The sequence below is a fragment of the Protomyctophum bolini genome, assembly GCF_963924005.1.
Source record: "Protomyctophum bolini genome assembly, chromosome: 5".
Taxonomy (NCBI): Eukaryota; Metazoa; Chordata; class Actinopteri; order Myctophiformes; family Myctophidae; genus Protomyctophum; species Protomyctophum bolini.
The window spans coordinates 39,835,201-39,853,456 of record NC_137866.1 but is presented as its reverse complement, the minus strand read 5'-3'; the positions used below and the strand labels follow the sequence as shown (position 1 = coordinate 39,853,456).

At 42.6% G+C, this 18,256-nt stretch overlaps 1 protein-coding gene across 2 annotated transcripts in view; it reads right to left on the bottom strand.

Moving 5' to 3' along the window:
* Positions 1 to 226: 226 nt before the first annotated feature.
* LOC308316136 (segment polarity protein dishevelled homolog DVL-1-like) overlaps positions 227 to 18,256 on the bottom strand; it is a 57,407-nt gene continuing 39,377 nt past the window's right edge. The window contains exons 8-15 of one of the 2 annotated variants that reach the window (XM_080764544.1): positions 17,865 to 18,004; positions 16,005 to 16,081; positions 14,702 to 14,769; positions 13,559 to 13,654; positions 12,184 to 12,318; positions 11,657 to 11,824; positions 10,785 to 11,000; positions 227 to 3,411 (exon numbers count right to left, since the gene is read on the bottom strand). In XM_080764544.1, coding sequence (XP_080620670.1) covers positions 2,822 to 3,411; positions 10,785 to 11,000; positions 11,657 to 11,824; positions 12,184 to 12,318; positions 13,559 to 13,654; positions 14,702 to 14,769; positions 16,005 to 16,081; positions 17,865 to 18,004 — 1,490 coding nt within the window. In that variant the 3' untranslated portion in view covers positions 227 to 2,821. The remainder of the gene's footprint in view (positions 3,412 to 10,784; positions 11,001 to 11,656; positions 11,825 to 12,183; positions 12,319 to 13,558; positions 13,655 to 14,701; positions 14,770 to 16,004; positions 16,082 to 17,864; positions 18,005 to 18,256) is intronic. The other variant, XM_080764545.1, reaches the window with a different exon arrangement.

Genomic DNA, 18,256 nt, shown 5'->3' with positions numbered 1-18,256 from the left:
TAAAATAAAAAAACGATGGGTTATAGCCCATGTTTTTAGAAATTTGGGAAAAAAAAGTTATCCTCATTTCTCATCATTTTGGATCATGGGTTATAGCCCATATCGTACGGCAATTTCCGCATCGGATCATGGTATGCCTTCAAAGCAGAAAGCAGATAAAGGAACATAACATTCCTGTATCAAGATTTTAGAGACTAAGACATTTTAGAAATCAAGTACAGACAACTTTCTGAACATATATATTTTATTCTTATATATATAATAAATTTCTATGTACAATTTATTCTTCTTTTGTAAAGAAACAAAATGAAGGAGAAAGCTTTGATTGCAAACAGTGTTTCATACTAAAGGGAGGGAGACAAAGAGTGGAAAAGTGCTCAAATAATTAGTGACTGTGTTCCACAGCTTTTTGTTTTAAGCAGACACAGAATGGATTTAGCTGCTGGTTCTGGGAGCGACAACGCCCATCGAGTCACACTTTCATAGTCAGTTCACAACATGAGAGCCGTCTGACAATGATATATTCATATCACATCATCGCTGTCGGGTGGAAACCTTGTATGTCCACAACCAAACTACTTTTCAGGACATAGAAAAAACAACCTGTGTTCAAATGATTCAATGTAGTTACTATTTAGTCACAAGCTCCTGTTAATACTTTTCATTGGTGAAATATTCATAAAACCCACAGACGTACTTAACCACTTTCAAACTTGCGTTATTATTATTTTAGGCAGTCTTCGTCACATTACAGTGTTTGGCGCAAAAGTAGCAACACTGTAATACTGTCATAACAAAAATGTTTTGACATATTTGCCTCTCTCACTACAGCATTTTAATACATCCCCTCCCCGCCAGCATTCATTAATTATTCACCTCGTATTGCCAGCATTTCCCCCCGTTCAACTCTTATTCTGAAGAGCCACCACGACCGGATGTTATGATGTCATACTAGTGTGTGTGCTGTCGCATATCACTTCAGGTCTCCTGATGAGAGCAGAGAAACCATCATCTCAAGGCTATCTGCCGTGGAATAAACCTTTTTTTGAGGAGAAATGCCATAATGTGAGTAGCATCTCGACTCGATCGATTAAAAGCTCTATAAAAGACCAATTCACATAGATATACGGTAGTGGCGCTCGGCCAGATTAATCCAAAACAAGTAGATTTACGGTAATGGCAGGTTAACGGTTAACACTGTAATACGACGAAGCATAAAATAGCAATTAATTTGTGATAAAACATGACATGATGACATTTGGAGATACATCGTTTCTGCCCGACAGCAACAATATAATACAGAAACACAACTGCCCACCATACCCATGTGAGGCTTTGGTTTTCCACCCACACTGGTTTATATTTCAGGATCGTAAGGGGATTTCGTCACGCCGTCAGCAAACCAAGTCATCCCAACGCAACCCGCCAAGTCCGCTGTGGTGGGCATCGTCCAACCGTTTGCAATCCTGTTTGCAATCCCCATTTGCAAAAGTTGCTGCTGTTGTTTTTTTGTTTTGTTTTTCCCGATGAGCCAGGTTCAGTTTGTTTGGTGGTAAAATGTTCATCACAGATGTCGGAGTTAAATAAGGACAGCGATAACGATACATTCGACACAGCACAGATTAACACAAGCGCTTATTGTCTTGAGTCACACATTAGGGGCTTGATGTCTGATTGTCTGTCAGTTGGCCATCGTTAAGAAAGCGTCGGACACCGTCACATGAGCACATGTGACATGATCACATAAATAACATCACGAAAATTATCCAGTGTATACATTTCTTCCTTTTGAACACTGCCGGGGGTTTAGGTAGCCCCCTCTCCTCCAAACACATAATCTGAATACGAAAAAAGAAATTAATCAATAAAAGTTATCTCCTTTTAAAGCAGTTTAGACAGTCATGCAAAAAGTGCAGCCTAGGTGAACGAACGAACGGCCGGCCGCAGGGCCCTCCCTCATTAAGCTGTTAAGAAATAAAAGGACTGTTAGCAAGTTCTAGTTGGCAGATAGGAGTTTATACCAAGGGTAGTGGCACAGCAATACAAGTGAGAAACGTTAATAATAAGGGCTGAGGTTTAATAGCGTGGCAGGGGCTCAGGTGATCCGGTGTCCAAGTCCTGGGCCCGGGGAGGGGACAACTTCATAACTCTGGGCTATGGTTCTTTGCCTGGGCCTGGGGGATTGAGATCCAGGCTCCAGCCACATTAAAGGTCTCGTAGAAACAGAACAAAATTATTTCATTTCAGAATAATGCTCTCCAACGACGTCTGTGAAGGATGACCACATTGAACACCACTCACGTTTCACAAACTGTACACGTCACGTCAATACAAAAGAGGTGAGGGCTTCTGTTCCACAGTCACAGTGGAGCTGTGTGCTTTTGTGTGGTGAGAGGAGGAGGGTGCTCTCTCCTGATGTGCTCCTGTCGCCCCAAAAAAACGCCTTTGTTTGAACATAAGGGGGCCGTTGTTGTAGCAGAGGACCAGCGTCAACATTCTGATCCTGGGATAGGTTAGCTGCTAACAGGGTTAAAAGTAGTGGTTCTCAAAGTGTGATGAGGAGTTGAGGAGTCTGTAACTCCCAAGTGTCCAAATGGAACCAAATGGACCCATACAGGTCCATTTGGTTCCATTTGTCCACTCTCAAGAGTTAGATTAACACTGAGGACTTTACAGTTTAGATTCGTGTCCGAGAGATAAAAAGAAAATGCTATAAAAGGGAGGGCACTTGAAATTAAGAACCGTGAGAACCGCTGGTTTTAAGAGTAGGGGAGGAGAGGGAGGATCCTTGTGGCTGTGGAGTTTTAAAGGCACTGTCCTGTCACATGATGTCAACAAAGAACTCACACGGGTTGCCCATGGCGTGCTGGAAGGACTGGCGGCTGGCGGTAAGCTCAGGGGGAACGGCTGCTAGCTCTCTCCCCGGAGGGGCTCCCGGGGGCGTGTTGCTGCCGCCGGGGGTCTTTGGAACCAGACGAGCCAGGCAGTATGGGGGAGGCAAACCCGGGGGCCCGTAGGAAGAGGCATGGCTTCGCTCGCTGTGGGCGCAGGAGCCCGGACCCGGCTGGCTGAAGGGCGCGTGGTTGTAGGTGAAGGAGGCGTGACTGTTGTGCGAGTGAGAGTGGCTCCGGTGAGACTGGGCGTGGCTGAAACCCGACCGGGCGTGGCTGTGGCTGGAGGCGGCGTGGCTGTGGCTGGACAGGGCGTGGCTGTGGCTGGAGAGGGCGTGGCTGTGGCTGGAGAGGGCGTGGCTGTGATGACTCTGCTGGCTGGCGGACCGGTCGCCGCCGCCACCGCGCCTCATCCCACGGACGCCAGGCTCTGATTCGCTGCATGTCGACCTGTGGACTTTCTCCTGTGGGGAGCGCCGACCCTTCCCGGCGCTGGGGTTGGACCCACTGCTTCTGCTCCCTGAGATGGGGAACAATGAAAAACAAACACACATACGTCTCAGCTTTAGCACAGAAATGTATTTGTCCACAATTCAGTGGTTCTCAATTTTCATTCAAAGGACCCCTATAACTCTGAGAGTGTACAAATGGGTCCATTTAGTTCAATTTTTACACTCAAGAGTTATAGACCTGCATGGGTCCATTTTGGAACCCCCTCAAGGAACCCGGAGGGTCCCCGGACCCCACTTTGAGAACCACTGACCTAATTCTATTATAGATACAAAGTCAGGAGCTCCAACCGATCAGCTATGGCTGATTTAGACCACGACTGAGGAAGACAAAAGGTCCCACGCTAAACAAAAAGGTATTGTGAAAGCTTCATGAAGCTTTCATAAACCCCATGGGCCATTGTACAATTACCATGAAATGCTTTCAGATGGGTTGACATATTTTCACAGGTTTCACATATTTAATGAATATGTAAATGCTATGAAAGACTTGACTGTACTTTGTTTAAAGTGTGACCAGGTATTATTGTCATTATGCAATCCAAAAACATGATTGTTACATAAATCGCCTTCCCGATAACAGCAGCAAGTTATTACCAAGAGTCTCCTCCTGCAATATTCATACAGGACAATGAAATATCCATACAGTATAAACATAAGAATGATACACCTGCGTCAGAAAGACACCACAGGATTAACAATATAAATTACAATAAATAAATTCAGCTAATAACTTATTCACGCTTCAATCTGAATTTGTATTATTGTTATTTCTTTTGTAGTTTGAAATAGTTTTTGTATCCTTTCTCTTCATTTTTGTTTAGTTTTTCATTTCGTGCAATGGCACTAGAAGAAATGCTTTCCTTAAACCACTTATATATACTACCATATACTTTGTCGTTCGACGAATAGCGAATACAAGATCTACAAGATTAAATTATGCAACGTTAGAGCTGCTATTTTCAAAATATTTTAGACATTTAAATTCTATGAAAGTCTTCTCCCATGTCTTGCCCAAAATAGAGTGTTTCAAAATGTGTAGTAAGCGTTGGGTCATGTTGGAGCAGCAAGAAAATAAATCATTCCACCTATTTTCTGATTTATGTCTCATTTTAGTATTACTGTCCTTCACACTGGTGGCAGGTCATAGTGACAGAGGTGTAGCACCAAATTGAACATTCCCCCTGCCATATTATATATATATATATATATATATATATATATATATATATATATACATGTATATATATATATATATATATATATATACACCACAATGAGCCCCACAGTACTGGGTAAAAGAACGGTGCATGATCGCCCTCTATCAGCGAGAGTGAGAACAGCACAAGCCTCGCACTGATCATGTCCTGCATCATGCACCTTCACTACGGTTCCCCCAGAACTGTACCAATGCATGCCCATGGGTGCAGACTAGAGAGGGACAACGGGGCCCCCAGGACAGTCGCACATAACTCCAGGTGACAGGGGAAAAACACACACAAATACACACACACACACTGAAGGAATGGGAGGCATGGAGTGGGCCGGGAAAATAAAACCTCAAAGCTATGGATGGAGGTAAAAGTTGAGGGCTTTGGAGATGAGAGAGAGAGAGAGAGAGAGAGAGAGAGAGAGAGGGAGAGAGAAGAGGAGGAGAGAAGCAGGGTTTTAGCTGGCTTACCGGGCCGTTCCCCCACTGTGTCCTGGTACTATATCCATCCTTCAGTCTAACGTTTGCCCAGCAGAAACAGAGGGAACAACAGAATTACGCACGCACGCACACACACACACACACACACACACGTACACACACACACACGTGCCCGAACACGCACGCACAGTCGCACACACACGTGCCCGAACACCTCTCAGGCCAGCTTTCTATAGTCAACTTCTGTTGTTCCTGCCCACAGAAATCAACAGTGATATGTCTGAAGTAAAAAACTCATTCATTTTGTTTTCCATTGCTTGTAAAACGATGCTATGTGCTATACTCCTGCAGGAGCCAATCAATCAAATGTTGTATACCATTTATTTTGCGGTGCCATGGACAAATATGGACATCCGTGGGCCGCATGTGTCCCCTGCTTAATGTATCTGTGGCCGGTCATGGTCATATCTATAAAAATAAATATATAATCCGTTATTTTCATTGTTTTTAACGAGATTGTAGGTATTGTATTATTTGATCCAAGAGAAAGTAATATGGCCTGATGTATTAACCACTTATTTATTTATTCACCTGTGATAATCTGTTCATTATGTTCTCTTCAGATTTTTTAATGAATGCTCATTTTAAAACTTTATAATTAAATCACAATGTTTTTGTTCATTGAGGTTTGGCCTTATAGATGGAAATTTTTACTTTTTACTCAGTGTTTCCTTAGTTTTTAGACTAGTCATGTAGTAAATTACTTAACGTTTCAAAATAATACTGACATTTTTAGCTTGCGGCTCTTGGACTTTGGCTGAGTGGCCCCTGAGCCATCTTAAGTTGAGTAGCCCTACAGCCTATAACGCAGAGTAACGATCGTACATCATCGTCAAAGATCACTACAAGTCAACTAAAATATTCCACAACAATGTTAATTTTACAAATGAAGACAATGTCTAAAATAAAAAATAAGTAAGCTTCATGATCGTTTGGTTGGAAGAGCAGTTCTTCCACTCTAAAAAATATAGTATGCACATAGTCTTCTACCGTCCCCTTTTATTATTATTCTTTTGATTTGAATAAAATGTTTTATGGTCATAATTAATCATGACTCCTGTTGATTTCAGGCATAAACTCTTGATATAAAAGGATATTATTAAATGTCTTAGGAGTAAATTAATGTGAAATTATCTTCCGGCTCCAGCAGCGCCGAAGTGAAAAACATGACGTCACTGTTGCGCCTTATTAGCCTTATTACTTGCGCAAGCAGAGCGCGCAAGTAATCGTTTCGCTTGGTCTCTTCGAAGTGAAGCCAAGTTTTCTTCAACGGTAAATCTGTGCCTGGTTTGCTGGGACTAGTTACAACATTACGTCATCCTTGAGAGAGTACATGGTGTGTATATGACGTAATGTTACAAGTTACAAGTTACAAGTTACAACATTACGTCATATACACACCATGTACTCTCTCAAGGATGACGTAATGTTGTAACTAGTCCCAGCAAACCAGGCACAGATTTACCGTTGAAGAAAACTTGGCTTCACTTTTTGGAACCAAGTAACCACAGTATACTGCTAATCAAATTACAACTACATACTCTGTATGTAGTTGTAACTAGAACAACTACATACAGTCTGTGCCTGGTTTGCTGGGACTAGTTACAAGTTACAAGTTACAACATTACGTCATATACACACCATGTACTCTGGTCCCAGTTCACAACGATGACGTAATGTTGTAACTGGTCCCAGCAAATGGTCCCAGAAAATGGTAAAGTATCTATCATCTCCGACTTCCACAATTATGATAATAGGAGATTTCAATGAAGACCATTATACTGAAAAAGATATAAATATAAAGACCTTCATGTCAAGATTAGGCTTTAAACAATTAAATACAAATCCAACTACAGATTTCGGAACTATTTTAGATCATGTATATTTCAACAAATTTGAAAGTATTATGTAATGATTATACATTTCAAACGTTCCTTCACAGAGATACTGAGATGTGATACTTTCCAGCGGTCGAAAGTACTTGCGCGCTCTGCTTGCGCACTAGTAGGCCATTTATGGCCTACTAGTGTGCAACAAGCAAGTATGCACTCGGCAGAGTGCAGTTCTAGTTAGTCCTAAGTTTAGTAGTCCTCAACTGCATAACTTAAGCCTATTTTGATGTGCAATGGCCTCGCGCTGCAAAATGTGACAGATCTACAAGCTCACAACATGCCGGATCTGCAAAAGATTGTGAGCTTGTGCATCTGCTATTTCCACCGTCGTACTACGGAGCACAAATGAAGCACGTTGAGCCCTTCAGCGCACACGCACACGCACACGCACACACACACACACACACACACAGGGGTTGCACGTTGAGCCCTTCAGCGCACACGCGCACACACACACACACACACACACACACACACACCTGAACTCACTAATGTCCACAATTCTTGTTCAGAAGGCCAAAAATACAAAATAAAAAAACAATTACCTTAAGCTTTATTATTTTCTCTCCTCCAAAGTTTCAAAGGCTGTGATTATCTGATATAATGAGCAAATGGTTAAAAAAAACAACAAAATAATAATGAATGAAGATTGCACATATGGAATGTAACATATAGTCTAGCATAGCGAGACGAACAGAGATCTCTGCATTCTGATGCATCTAAATTCAATGAATGGGCTAAAACTGGGTGGAAAACAATTCAGATATTTAAAAAATAACTTAATAAGTCTTTAGGGTAGGGTTGGGATCCTTTAGGATTTTAACGATTCTGGTTGCTTAACAATTATTTTCTTAACGGTCCGATTCCTTAGCGGTTTCCTTTAACGACTGCTACAGGTGGTTCCAAATGGACCCGTTACTCTTTCAGCGTAACAAGGACGTAATGGTGGTCCTTGAAATAAAATAAAAGCTGGACAACCACTGGTATTGTACTTGTATAGCAGACGTCCACGTACCAACTCTGACAGTGTGAAGGAGAGAATAACAAAAGAAAAAACAAAAAAAAAACGGTCCCAGAAATGGTTCCAAATGTGAAGGAACTGGTTACAGTTCCTCAATGTTGGTTCTGGTTGCAATGGTTACTCCAGTTCTGGATGGTTCCCAACCCTACTTTAGGGCAGTCCATGATATTAGGATGGTATCAGGATCAGGATTGGACAAAGCAATGAGTCTGTTCTCCGCTGTTCTAGTCCATAATATTGAATGTAGAATTCCCCCACACGTATTAGTAGTCTGGCTACTACGTAACACAGGGGTTCCCAAACCTTTTTCTGTATCTTGAGACCCAAAAGAGATATTATCATATTATATTAGAGGCATTATCCTGAGGACCCAAACTTACAAATTGTTTTTTAGCAAGAAACACATTTGAAAAATGATAGGCCATTAGTCGTGACCCATACAATGGGACACAAACCTTTTTTTGGGAAACACTGATGTTAACATAGAATCCAGCCATCTAACATATCTACTAAATCTCACTCCCATAACACCACCAATCTCCCTCAATGCAGAGATTGCATAAAAAAGGCATGCAACTAGCAACACAGGACCAAAAACCAGAGAGGATCATTCAAGAATCAATGGGAGAAGAAACATGGACCCGATTGGGATTTATTTCAAGCTGGAGATTTGTAATCGTATAGTGGAACAGGCTTTTATCATAGTGTACACACCCCGTACTGCAGAGCCGTCCGCTGTATGACTCAAGTTGTTCATGATTGACCTTGACAATACAGGACGGGTTTTAGAAAACACACACTAGACGCAGAAATAAACAATCTGATCTGGTGTCATTAAAAAAAAAGACACGTGAAAACGTTTTCGTAATGCATCATAATTTGACTTTTTTTTTAAGTTTTAAAGTTTTTTTAAAGTTTAAAGTTTAAGTTTTTGTTAAAAGGTTAAAGCTCTATATTCTAATCATTGCTATAGACTAGTGTCTGTCCGTTTAATACACAGAAAATACATTTTCAGGTGGGGTTGCAAATTTCAGCCAATCCCGAGAAAGTATCAAATCTATCGTGTTCCAGTTCCAATTTTGTGTGCTGATTTCTTTGAGACATCAGTTCAAGAATTCCCTCCGTTATTCAGTATCTTGTGTGAGTTCTCTATCCTGATTGAATAAGTATCCCGACCCGAAAATGCATTTTCTATTTATTAAAACTCACTCAGTGCCACAGCTGGATAGACGGGGAGACCCTTGTTACTGAAACTGAACACACACGCGCTATAGCAATAATTAGACTGTATAGCTATTTAACAAGACAAACTGCACATTTAAAGGGGCATGAAACCCATTTGATTTTGCAGTTTGTTATCCGGTTCAGGTTAAAAACTACAGCAGGGTAAAAAAAACCCATCTTATTCAACAGGATGAATAAGACTGAATTCACACCAGCAGTGGCATTTCACTAGCACATTTAATTCTGAGAAAGCACCGAGGTTCTATGGCGAGTGGTGACCGCCGTTTTCCCCACAGCAGCAGGAGGCGGAGCCGGCAGAAAGCGCTGTGTGGCCACTGTGTGGCCACTGTGTGGCCACTGTGTGGCCACTGTGTGGCCACTGTGTGGCCACTGTGTGGCTGTGTGGCCACTGTGTGGCAGTGTGGCCACTCTGTGTGCCACTGTGTGGCAGTGTGGCCACTGTGTGGCAGTGTGGCCACTGTGTGGCTGTGTGGCTGTGTGGCCACTGTGTGGCTGTGTGGCCACTGTGTGGCTGTGTGGCCACTCTGTGTGCCACTGTGTGGCAGTGTGGCCACTGTGTGGCAGTGTGGCCACTGTGTGGCTGTGTGGCTGTGTGGCCACTGTGTGGCTGTGTGGCCACTGTGTGGCAGTGTGGCCACTCTGTGTGCCACTGTGTGGCAGTGTGGCCACTGTGTGGCAGTGTGGCCACTGTGTGGCTGTGTGGCTGTGTGGCCACTGTGTGGCTGTGTGGCCACTGTGTGGCTGTGTGGCTGTGTGGCCACTGTGTGGCTGTGTGGCTGTGTGGCGCTACAGCGCGGCAGCCAGCCAGAAGCGAGCTGTGCTCTCAAGTAAGCGTGGAATAAGCACCCACAGAAACTAAAGTAGCAGTTGTCGAGATTGAGCAAATGCTTGGCCTGTTTTTCATCTAATTTTTTTGTTTTTTTAGATTCATATTTGGGTCCGGATGGGAACCATGAGGTTCCCAGTTCGATCCTGGGCACCCCCAGAGTTAGTGTCGAAGTGTCCTTGAGCAAGACTCTGAACCCCTAATTGCTCGCGATGAGTAGGTTGGTGCCTTGCATGGTTTCCATTTACAGACAAGCTGTCTGTGAGCCCTCCTGCCCATAACGGTTGGCTTTGTTAATTTTTAACCTGAACTGGAAAACTACAAAATCCGTCTCCTTTTCATACCCTATTTAAAAAAATAGCAAAAATAACAATAATAATTGTAATAATAATGTACAAATTTGGAGGTCAGATAAATATATTGTTTTAACCCATTTTGGGCGGGAACCCCTTTTGGCGTTAGCATTATGTTATGCTTTAGCTATTGAAAAATAGCAGATCTACAAGCTCGAGCTTGTAGGTCTGCTATTTTTGAAAAATCGAAGAACGACTGACATAGAAACATAGCTTTTTCTGAAAACTGTCAGGATGTAGAAGATATTTTTAGAATCTGATCTCAGGTCAGAATGTTCACCTATAATGACATGCCCAACACGGGGACACCAAAGTGGCCAAGCAAGCGGCACTCACCCTCACTGTGCTGGCTCCCTGCGCTGCCACTGTGGAAGCTGTGACACGGGTCCGAGTATCCCGGAGGGAAGCTGGGCGGAGCGGACGGGAAGGGGGGGTAGGGGAACGGCTGGCCCCCCAGGGGCCAGGGGTTGGTGGCAGGAGGCAGCGGGGCCAGAGTGTCCTGTTCCGATCCCCCACCACTGGAACCTTCGTTCAGGTTGAGGGACGCCATGTCTGATGAAAGGGAGAGAGAGACGCCATGCTTTAGCCACATGAATGCTAGCGTCCCTATGTCATAATAGGCAAACATTCTGTGAAAATAGCCGAGCCACAATACAAGGTCACACCGTGTGACCACCAAACGTTTTGGTGTAGAGGGAAAAAGGAGGGGACTAAGTATAGGCTCTTGGGGGACCCCGTTCAACAATATATACTGTATGACTGAAGGTAATGTAATGACTGGGCCATTATAACACGGTTCGTTCTGTTGCTTTTAAACACATCTGGACAGCATCTATCAATATATATATATATCAATATATCTATCTAATAATAACACTGTGCCAACTTACGGCATTGTTTACAATATTTATTTACCGTACAGTGGTGGAGCATTTGTTTTCCTCTTGCATACAGTAGTATGCAAGATTTTACAACAAATGCAGTACTTTTGAAATCACTTTCAAATAATGCAGATATCGTGTACAGTTCAGTACTTTCCATTAAAAAAAACTCCTTGACTATTGGCTTCAAGGAAAAAGTAATCAAAAAAGGTAATTGTTAATCAAATAATCGACAGCTGCAGCCCTGCTACCTCTCGTGGCTTATCAATTTATCATAACATGCAAGTTGTATGAACAGTTGTATGAAGAGGAAGATGTGTGCTGTACTTTGACAGAGGTCCCCGAAGGTGTAATAACACTGTTCAGAGAAGGTGATCTTGTTGACGGTGTGCCTCAGGTAGCCATGTTTCAGCAGGCTGCTGGCGTACTTCCTGGCATCACGACGGTCCTTGAAGCCCTCGACTCTGGAGTAGAGCCAATCTACCACGTCCGCGCCTGACACACACACACACACACACACACACACACACACACACACACACACACACACACACACACACACACACACACACACACACACACACACACACACACACACACACACACACACACACACACACACACACACACACACACACACACAATTAGGGCTGTCACAATCATGACATTTTACTCTGTGAGTCTGTTTTTGGCAGTGACCTTTTGGAACATAATAAATAGAAGTTACATTTATGTTTGGCTTTTAGGCTTTGTATTTGTTGCGCAGGGAAGATATAGTAGAAATTGTGGAAAAGAGTGGAAGCTTGATCTAGAAGCTTACTGTAGCAGTCTAATATATCATTAGGTCTCCTCACCGATGACGGCGTTTGCAATGGTGATCTTCAGCCACATACGGTCTCGAATCTCTAGACCCGAGTCAGGCAGCTGCATCACCTTGACGATGGTTGCCATGTCCGTCTTACTCGCAGAGAGAGGCAGGTCATCGAACTCTGGGAGGGAGATGGAACAATCACTTTGACACTTCAGACCTGACGTGAATATGGCTCAACATGCATGGCTGGAGGCATGCTCAGGCCACTTTCACAGGTGGCCAATATAGTTGACAATGGCTATGTTTACATGAAGGGTGATCATTCCGAATAAATACTTCCGAATAAAATACATCCGATGTAATGTTTTTTGCCGCGAGTTTACATGGGAAATGGTCATTCCGAATGAGTGTTTATATGGAGAAGTGATAGAAGACATGATACATGTTAATTCACGTGAAACTACGCCATCTGTTGGACACATAAAATATAGGCAGTTCATTCATTGTGACTGTCTCAACAATACAAACATATTACAGACGAAAGACGATACTTTGAAATCCCATCATTTCATTCCGCAGTAGCTTTGAGGCTGCTGGTTGGATAGGGGCGGCGCGGGCATATATGTTTAGTGTTTACCGTCTTTTTTTCCCCACCCGCTGCGGCTCCGCTTCTCCGCTGGGAAGTTGATCATCTCGTTTTTATTTGTAGGCCTACTACTATACTTTGTATCTACAGCACGGCCAGGGCACGCAACGCAACACTGATGATTATTATTGTATCGGGTCGCTCGTTATTTTTGAGAGAGAGAGAGAGAGAGACCGTTGAACACACACACACACACACACACACACACACACACACACACAGATCAGGGGTATCTCATCTGCTGCTGCTCCACGTTTTTTTTGTGGATTTCGGATCTGAAAAAAGGAACGAAATAACGCGCTCTATGTGCAAACTCCTCGGCGCCGACGGCGCGCCTTGGATATGAGCGCCTTGGAGCATGCTCAGAAAGACCAGAATGAATTTACATCCGAAGCAGTGTATACATGAGTCAAATTTCTTTCAATCGCATTGAAAATCGGAGTAATCCGGCCAGTGACATCGGAATGGTTTTTAGATCGCATCGAGCGTTTTCATTCGGATGTAAGTTTTTGTAGGTGTTTACATAACAACGTTTAATAGGATTGAACTTCTATTCGGAATGAAAAGGGGATTTAACTGCTCATGTAAACGTAGCCAGTGACATACAGAAGATTAGCAATAGTAACATCAAACATAACAGAGTGCTTTTCTGGGCACTGAAAGACGATTAGAAGTCAAAACAAATTTAATTGAATGAAGCAAAAAGTAAGAAGAAATAATTAGAATTAAGACAATTAGAATTCAAATAAATGTAATTTAAATGAACGTATACTTAGTGTGTTGGTACCGTAGTGTGGGTAGGTGGGTCCCGTTAGAGCCGTGGTGTGAGAGATCCAGGCTGCGGGGTCGATTGGCCTCACTGGCTCCGCTGGATTGATTGATTGAATTGATTGTTTGATTGAAAATGGTATTAACAGTTTGTAGAATGGGCACAGTTCAAGGAAGGCACAGGTCAATACAAAGTCTGCTAAGAGGATAAAAACCAGAAAAAGCACTAACACTAGACTTGTTTAACCCATTTTGGGGGCCGGGAACCCCTTTTGGTGTTAGCATTGTGTTATGCTTTAGCTATTGAAAAATAGCAGATCTACAAGCTCATAGCGCGCCACTGCTATTTTTGAAAAATCGAAGAACGACTGACATAGAAACATAGCTTTTTCAGAAAACTGTCAGGATGTAGAAGACATTTTTAGAATCTGATCTCAGGTCAAAATGGGTTAAATAAGGGTCCATTTTCAATTTCAACAGAGCATTTAAAGACAAAAAATAAGTCATCATATACACGGTTAGTTAGGGGGGGCATTTATAGGGGCCAGTTTAGAATTGCAGCCGCTTATAAGTGAAGGAACCAACAAGGGTTAATAAACCACACGGTACAACCGTCATCAGATCAGGACATGGTCAGGCTCTCAGTATTGGATATACGTTTACATTTAAACTTAACAGATCAATATGCTTAGTTTGGTGAAATCGGTATTTGGTGGTTTAAACTTGAAGCAGTGGTTTCTCAACCTTTTCAGGCTGTGCCCACACAAAATAATTATAAATATTTTAACTGGGGACCGCCACCCTGACAAGCAATTGGAATAGTATGAGTTGAGTCGTTACATTTAGTTTGACGGATATATAAATAGCAGATCTACAGCCCAATGTCTGCCTCTTTCTTATATGATTTGACAAATTGACCAAAGTTTGACCAGTATTTATAGTATACTGTAGTTTGTTGATTATTATTTATGCAGTAATGGTTTTTTTTATTTCATTATTTTTTAGGCATTACATTTTTTAAATTGTCACTTCACTGTCATCTGGGACCTCCTTCCCCCCAAAAATAATCCTGAGGGGACCCCCTGGGGATCCCGACCCACAGGTTGAAAACCCCTGGTTTAAAGGGTAACAGTGTACTTTATCTTACCGCGGGGGATGGTGAAGTAGCTTCGTGGGGACGGATCCCAGCATTTGGCAACAGTTAGACTAATTGGCCTAGAGAGAAAACATAAAGAAGAGCTCTTTAGGTTGAGAGAGAATAGTAAACACACTGGGGAGAATCTAGGACATAATTCATTGTCATCAATAGTATTCTGCTTATATCTACAATCTGTTAAATTATATCCGTTGTCTCCCTCTCCTGACAGAAAGAGGAAATTGCAACAATGTCTACAAGCCTGTGCAAAATCCTGCTGCTCGTCTCCTCACTGGCAAGAAAATGCGTGAGCCTATCACCCCAGTTCTCGCTTCACTCCACTTGCTCCTCGTTTGTTTTAGAATTGATAAGATTTTAGAAGATTTTATTGTTTGTTTTTAAAACCTCTTAAACCCCAGGGGGGTCCAGGAGGGGGAAAAAAAAATATCGGAGTTGGAACCTGAGACCTTGACCAGCTCCATTTACCCGCTGAGAGCTGTTCATGAGGTGGACCGGGCCTTTGTGGTTGACGGCCCCAGACTCTGGAAGACCCTCACACTCCACATTAACTCTGCTCAGTTATTGGCGGTTCTTAAATCCTTACTAAAGACTCATCTTTTCTCGCTAGCTTTCAATGCAGTTTGACCGTGTAATTACCCTGCCCCCCACGGCTTGTTGTGTCATGTGACTAATGTTACTTTCTTTCTTCTGTTTTAATTTATTTTCTCTTTTCTTGCCTGTCGGTATTTTAATATGCTCTATGCAGAGCTTTGGTTCGCCCTTGTTCGTTGGAAATGTGCTATACAAATAAAGTTTGATTTGATTTGATTTACAATAAAGACGGGAGACGTCTGTCCAATCCGGTATGTCGTCTCAACTTACCCTACAACAGCCTCAACAGGGTAGAAACATGTCTCAACTTACCCTACAACAGCCTCAACAGGGTAGAAACATGTCTCAACTTACCCTACAACAGCCTCAACAGGGTAGAAACATGTCTCAACTTACCCTACAACAGCCTCAACAGGGTAGAAACATGTCTCAACTTACCCTACAACAGCCTCAACAGGGTAGAAACATGTCTCAATGGAAGATTAGGGAGAGTCTCCCATTGGGAGACCACCTCTGCAGATGTACTAAGTATGTATTAACATACTCTACTGCAGTGCTTCTCAAACTGTTTGATGTGTGCATTATATTACATTACATGACATTACGTGCTGTATGTAGTAATAAGTGTGGCCTGGGCATTAGGGACATTGGGTGGTTTCTCCGGGAGTTTCCAGGTGTTCCTGCAGCACAGTGTCCTACTTACCCAGTTTTGGAGACGATCTCTCTGAGGATCCTCACCGCGTCGTCGTTACTCATGTTCTCAAAGTTCACGTCGTTCACCTGGAGGAAACGCACACAACAAACCACACGTTCATTATAATATATAATATAATATATGTGGGGGGTCTCTGGGGACTCCTCTATCGACCGTTGTGGAGTCGTGTGTTTTATCTCCAATGCTGCTCTCAGGCATTCAGAATCAGAGGAAAAGGCCTGCAAATCCTAAGCTTTCTATACAATAGAAGAATGTACAAAATAAACCTACATCTATACAGTATACAATACATTTTTATTTGAACTACATGTATACAGTATAGATATGTAAAAGTGGCTGCTGTGGCAAAAACAAACACTAATTATCTAGCACAGTGGTGCTCAAAAGAACATTTTAGTCAATGACTTTGTAAACATAATTTCTGTCAATTTGTTTATAAAATAGCACAGCTGTGACCCAGATGTTTGATATCCATCTAATAATCATCTGGCTACTGTTTGGACTAAAGCTATGAAGCTATTAGTCTAAAGAAGGATTAGCTGTGCCCAGGCCAGTAGGTGTCACTAAAGAGGAAGAACAGCTGTTTTAGAATGAAAGGAAGAACCTTCTAGTAAATTGGCTTAAATCACATAAACCCTAGCGTTCCTATTCCTATAAAATAGTAGATCTACAAGCCCACACTTGTAGATCAGCTATTTTCAGTGAAGAGTTTTGGTTTAGTATAGAACCCTGGGGAACTCCAGTCTCCCCAGGACTCAAACATACACAATTACATTTTTAATTAAACACTTAAGCCTGATTACAAAAATAGCAAGCTGAACTTATACTGTAGATTTTCTTTTTGTTTCTTTTATAATTCATTCACTATTTATCTATTTATTTTTAATTTCTGCATTTTTTTCCCTTTCTTGTAAAATATATAGATTTTAAAGGGACTAGACCTGTACGTGCCCGTCGCAGTCGGCCACCGGCCTATTTTGGAACGATGCAACTTGGGAACCTAATGATATACGTTGCCATAGCACCCATTTTTACTGTCAGCCGTTGTCCCACAGGGAGATCTGTGTATGTGCCTGTGTGTGTGTGACGACTGCAAACTGAAAAGTGTACTTGGCAATCAATTGGGCCCACTGGCAGAGCCTGATTGGTTGAGCCTCAGTTGGCTGAGGCAGAGGCTGGAAATTGCACAGGTGAAAGGAGTTGGCCTCATTAGGCCTACTGGCGGTTCTTGTGGTGGTTCTTGAGAACCGTGGGTCCGACCGACTCAATACCTGGCACTGCACTCCCTGTGGGAATGTGGAACGCGTGTGTCGAATGTGAAGTCGGTGGGTCAAACGGTTCTCGAGTTACATGCATTACAACCGTACACACACACACACACACATGCAGAGACGTGGCGCATTTATAGTAGGATATTTAGTAGTGACCCATTAAAGCATTTGCGTCACCCAAAAATGTGTCCCGAGTACCCACTGTGTGGGAATCACTGGTTTAAGTGGTTAAGCTGGATTTATACTAAATGGCGTGCCAGTATCACAAAGTAGATCAAGCGCTGTAGTAACTCCTTTACCCACTTAAAACGCTTGGTTTACCGGAGTTCCTCAGAGCTCTATACTATTTATGTTTTCACTCTACATAATGTGTGGAAAGTTTTCCCCAGAATACGTATGGGTTTAACCGTGCAGGCGCGTAAAGCATTGGTTCTCAAACGTTTTCATGTCGTTTTCCCAAATTGGCAAATACTACCCTGTGAACTCCCATTTGAAAAGGCACAAAAGCCAGGGACAAATTGGGGTCCCTATAGACCCCACTTTGAGAACCCATGTTGTGTAAAGCACCCAACGTTACCTGTAGCAGCATGTCTCCAGGCTCTATCCTGCCGTCCGCCGCCACAGCGCCACCCTTCATGATGGAGCCGATGTAGATCCCCCCGTCGCCCCGGTCATTGCTCTGACCCACAATACTGATACCCAGGAAGTTGTACTTCTCTGTCAGCACAGACCAAAAACAACAAAAATCAAAACAGAGAGAGGAAGACAACAATCAGGTATAATAAAACTGTAACGGTACATACTGTATGTAAATCCTCTGTGTCGGGCAGAAACCATGTATCTCCAAATATTATATCTTTTATGTTTTTTCAATGTCATAATATGACCCATCATCATATGACAGTGTTGTGCCAATCGACTAGCTCTCAATACATCGTGATATGAAGTGTTCTGTTTCACAAGTTCTTG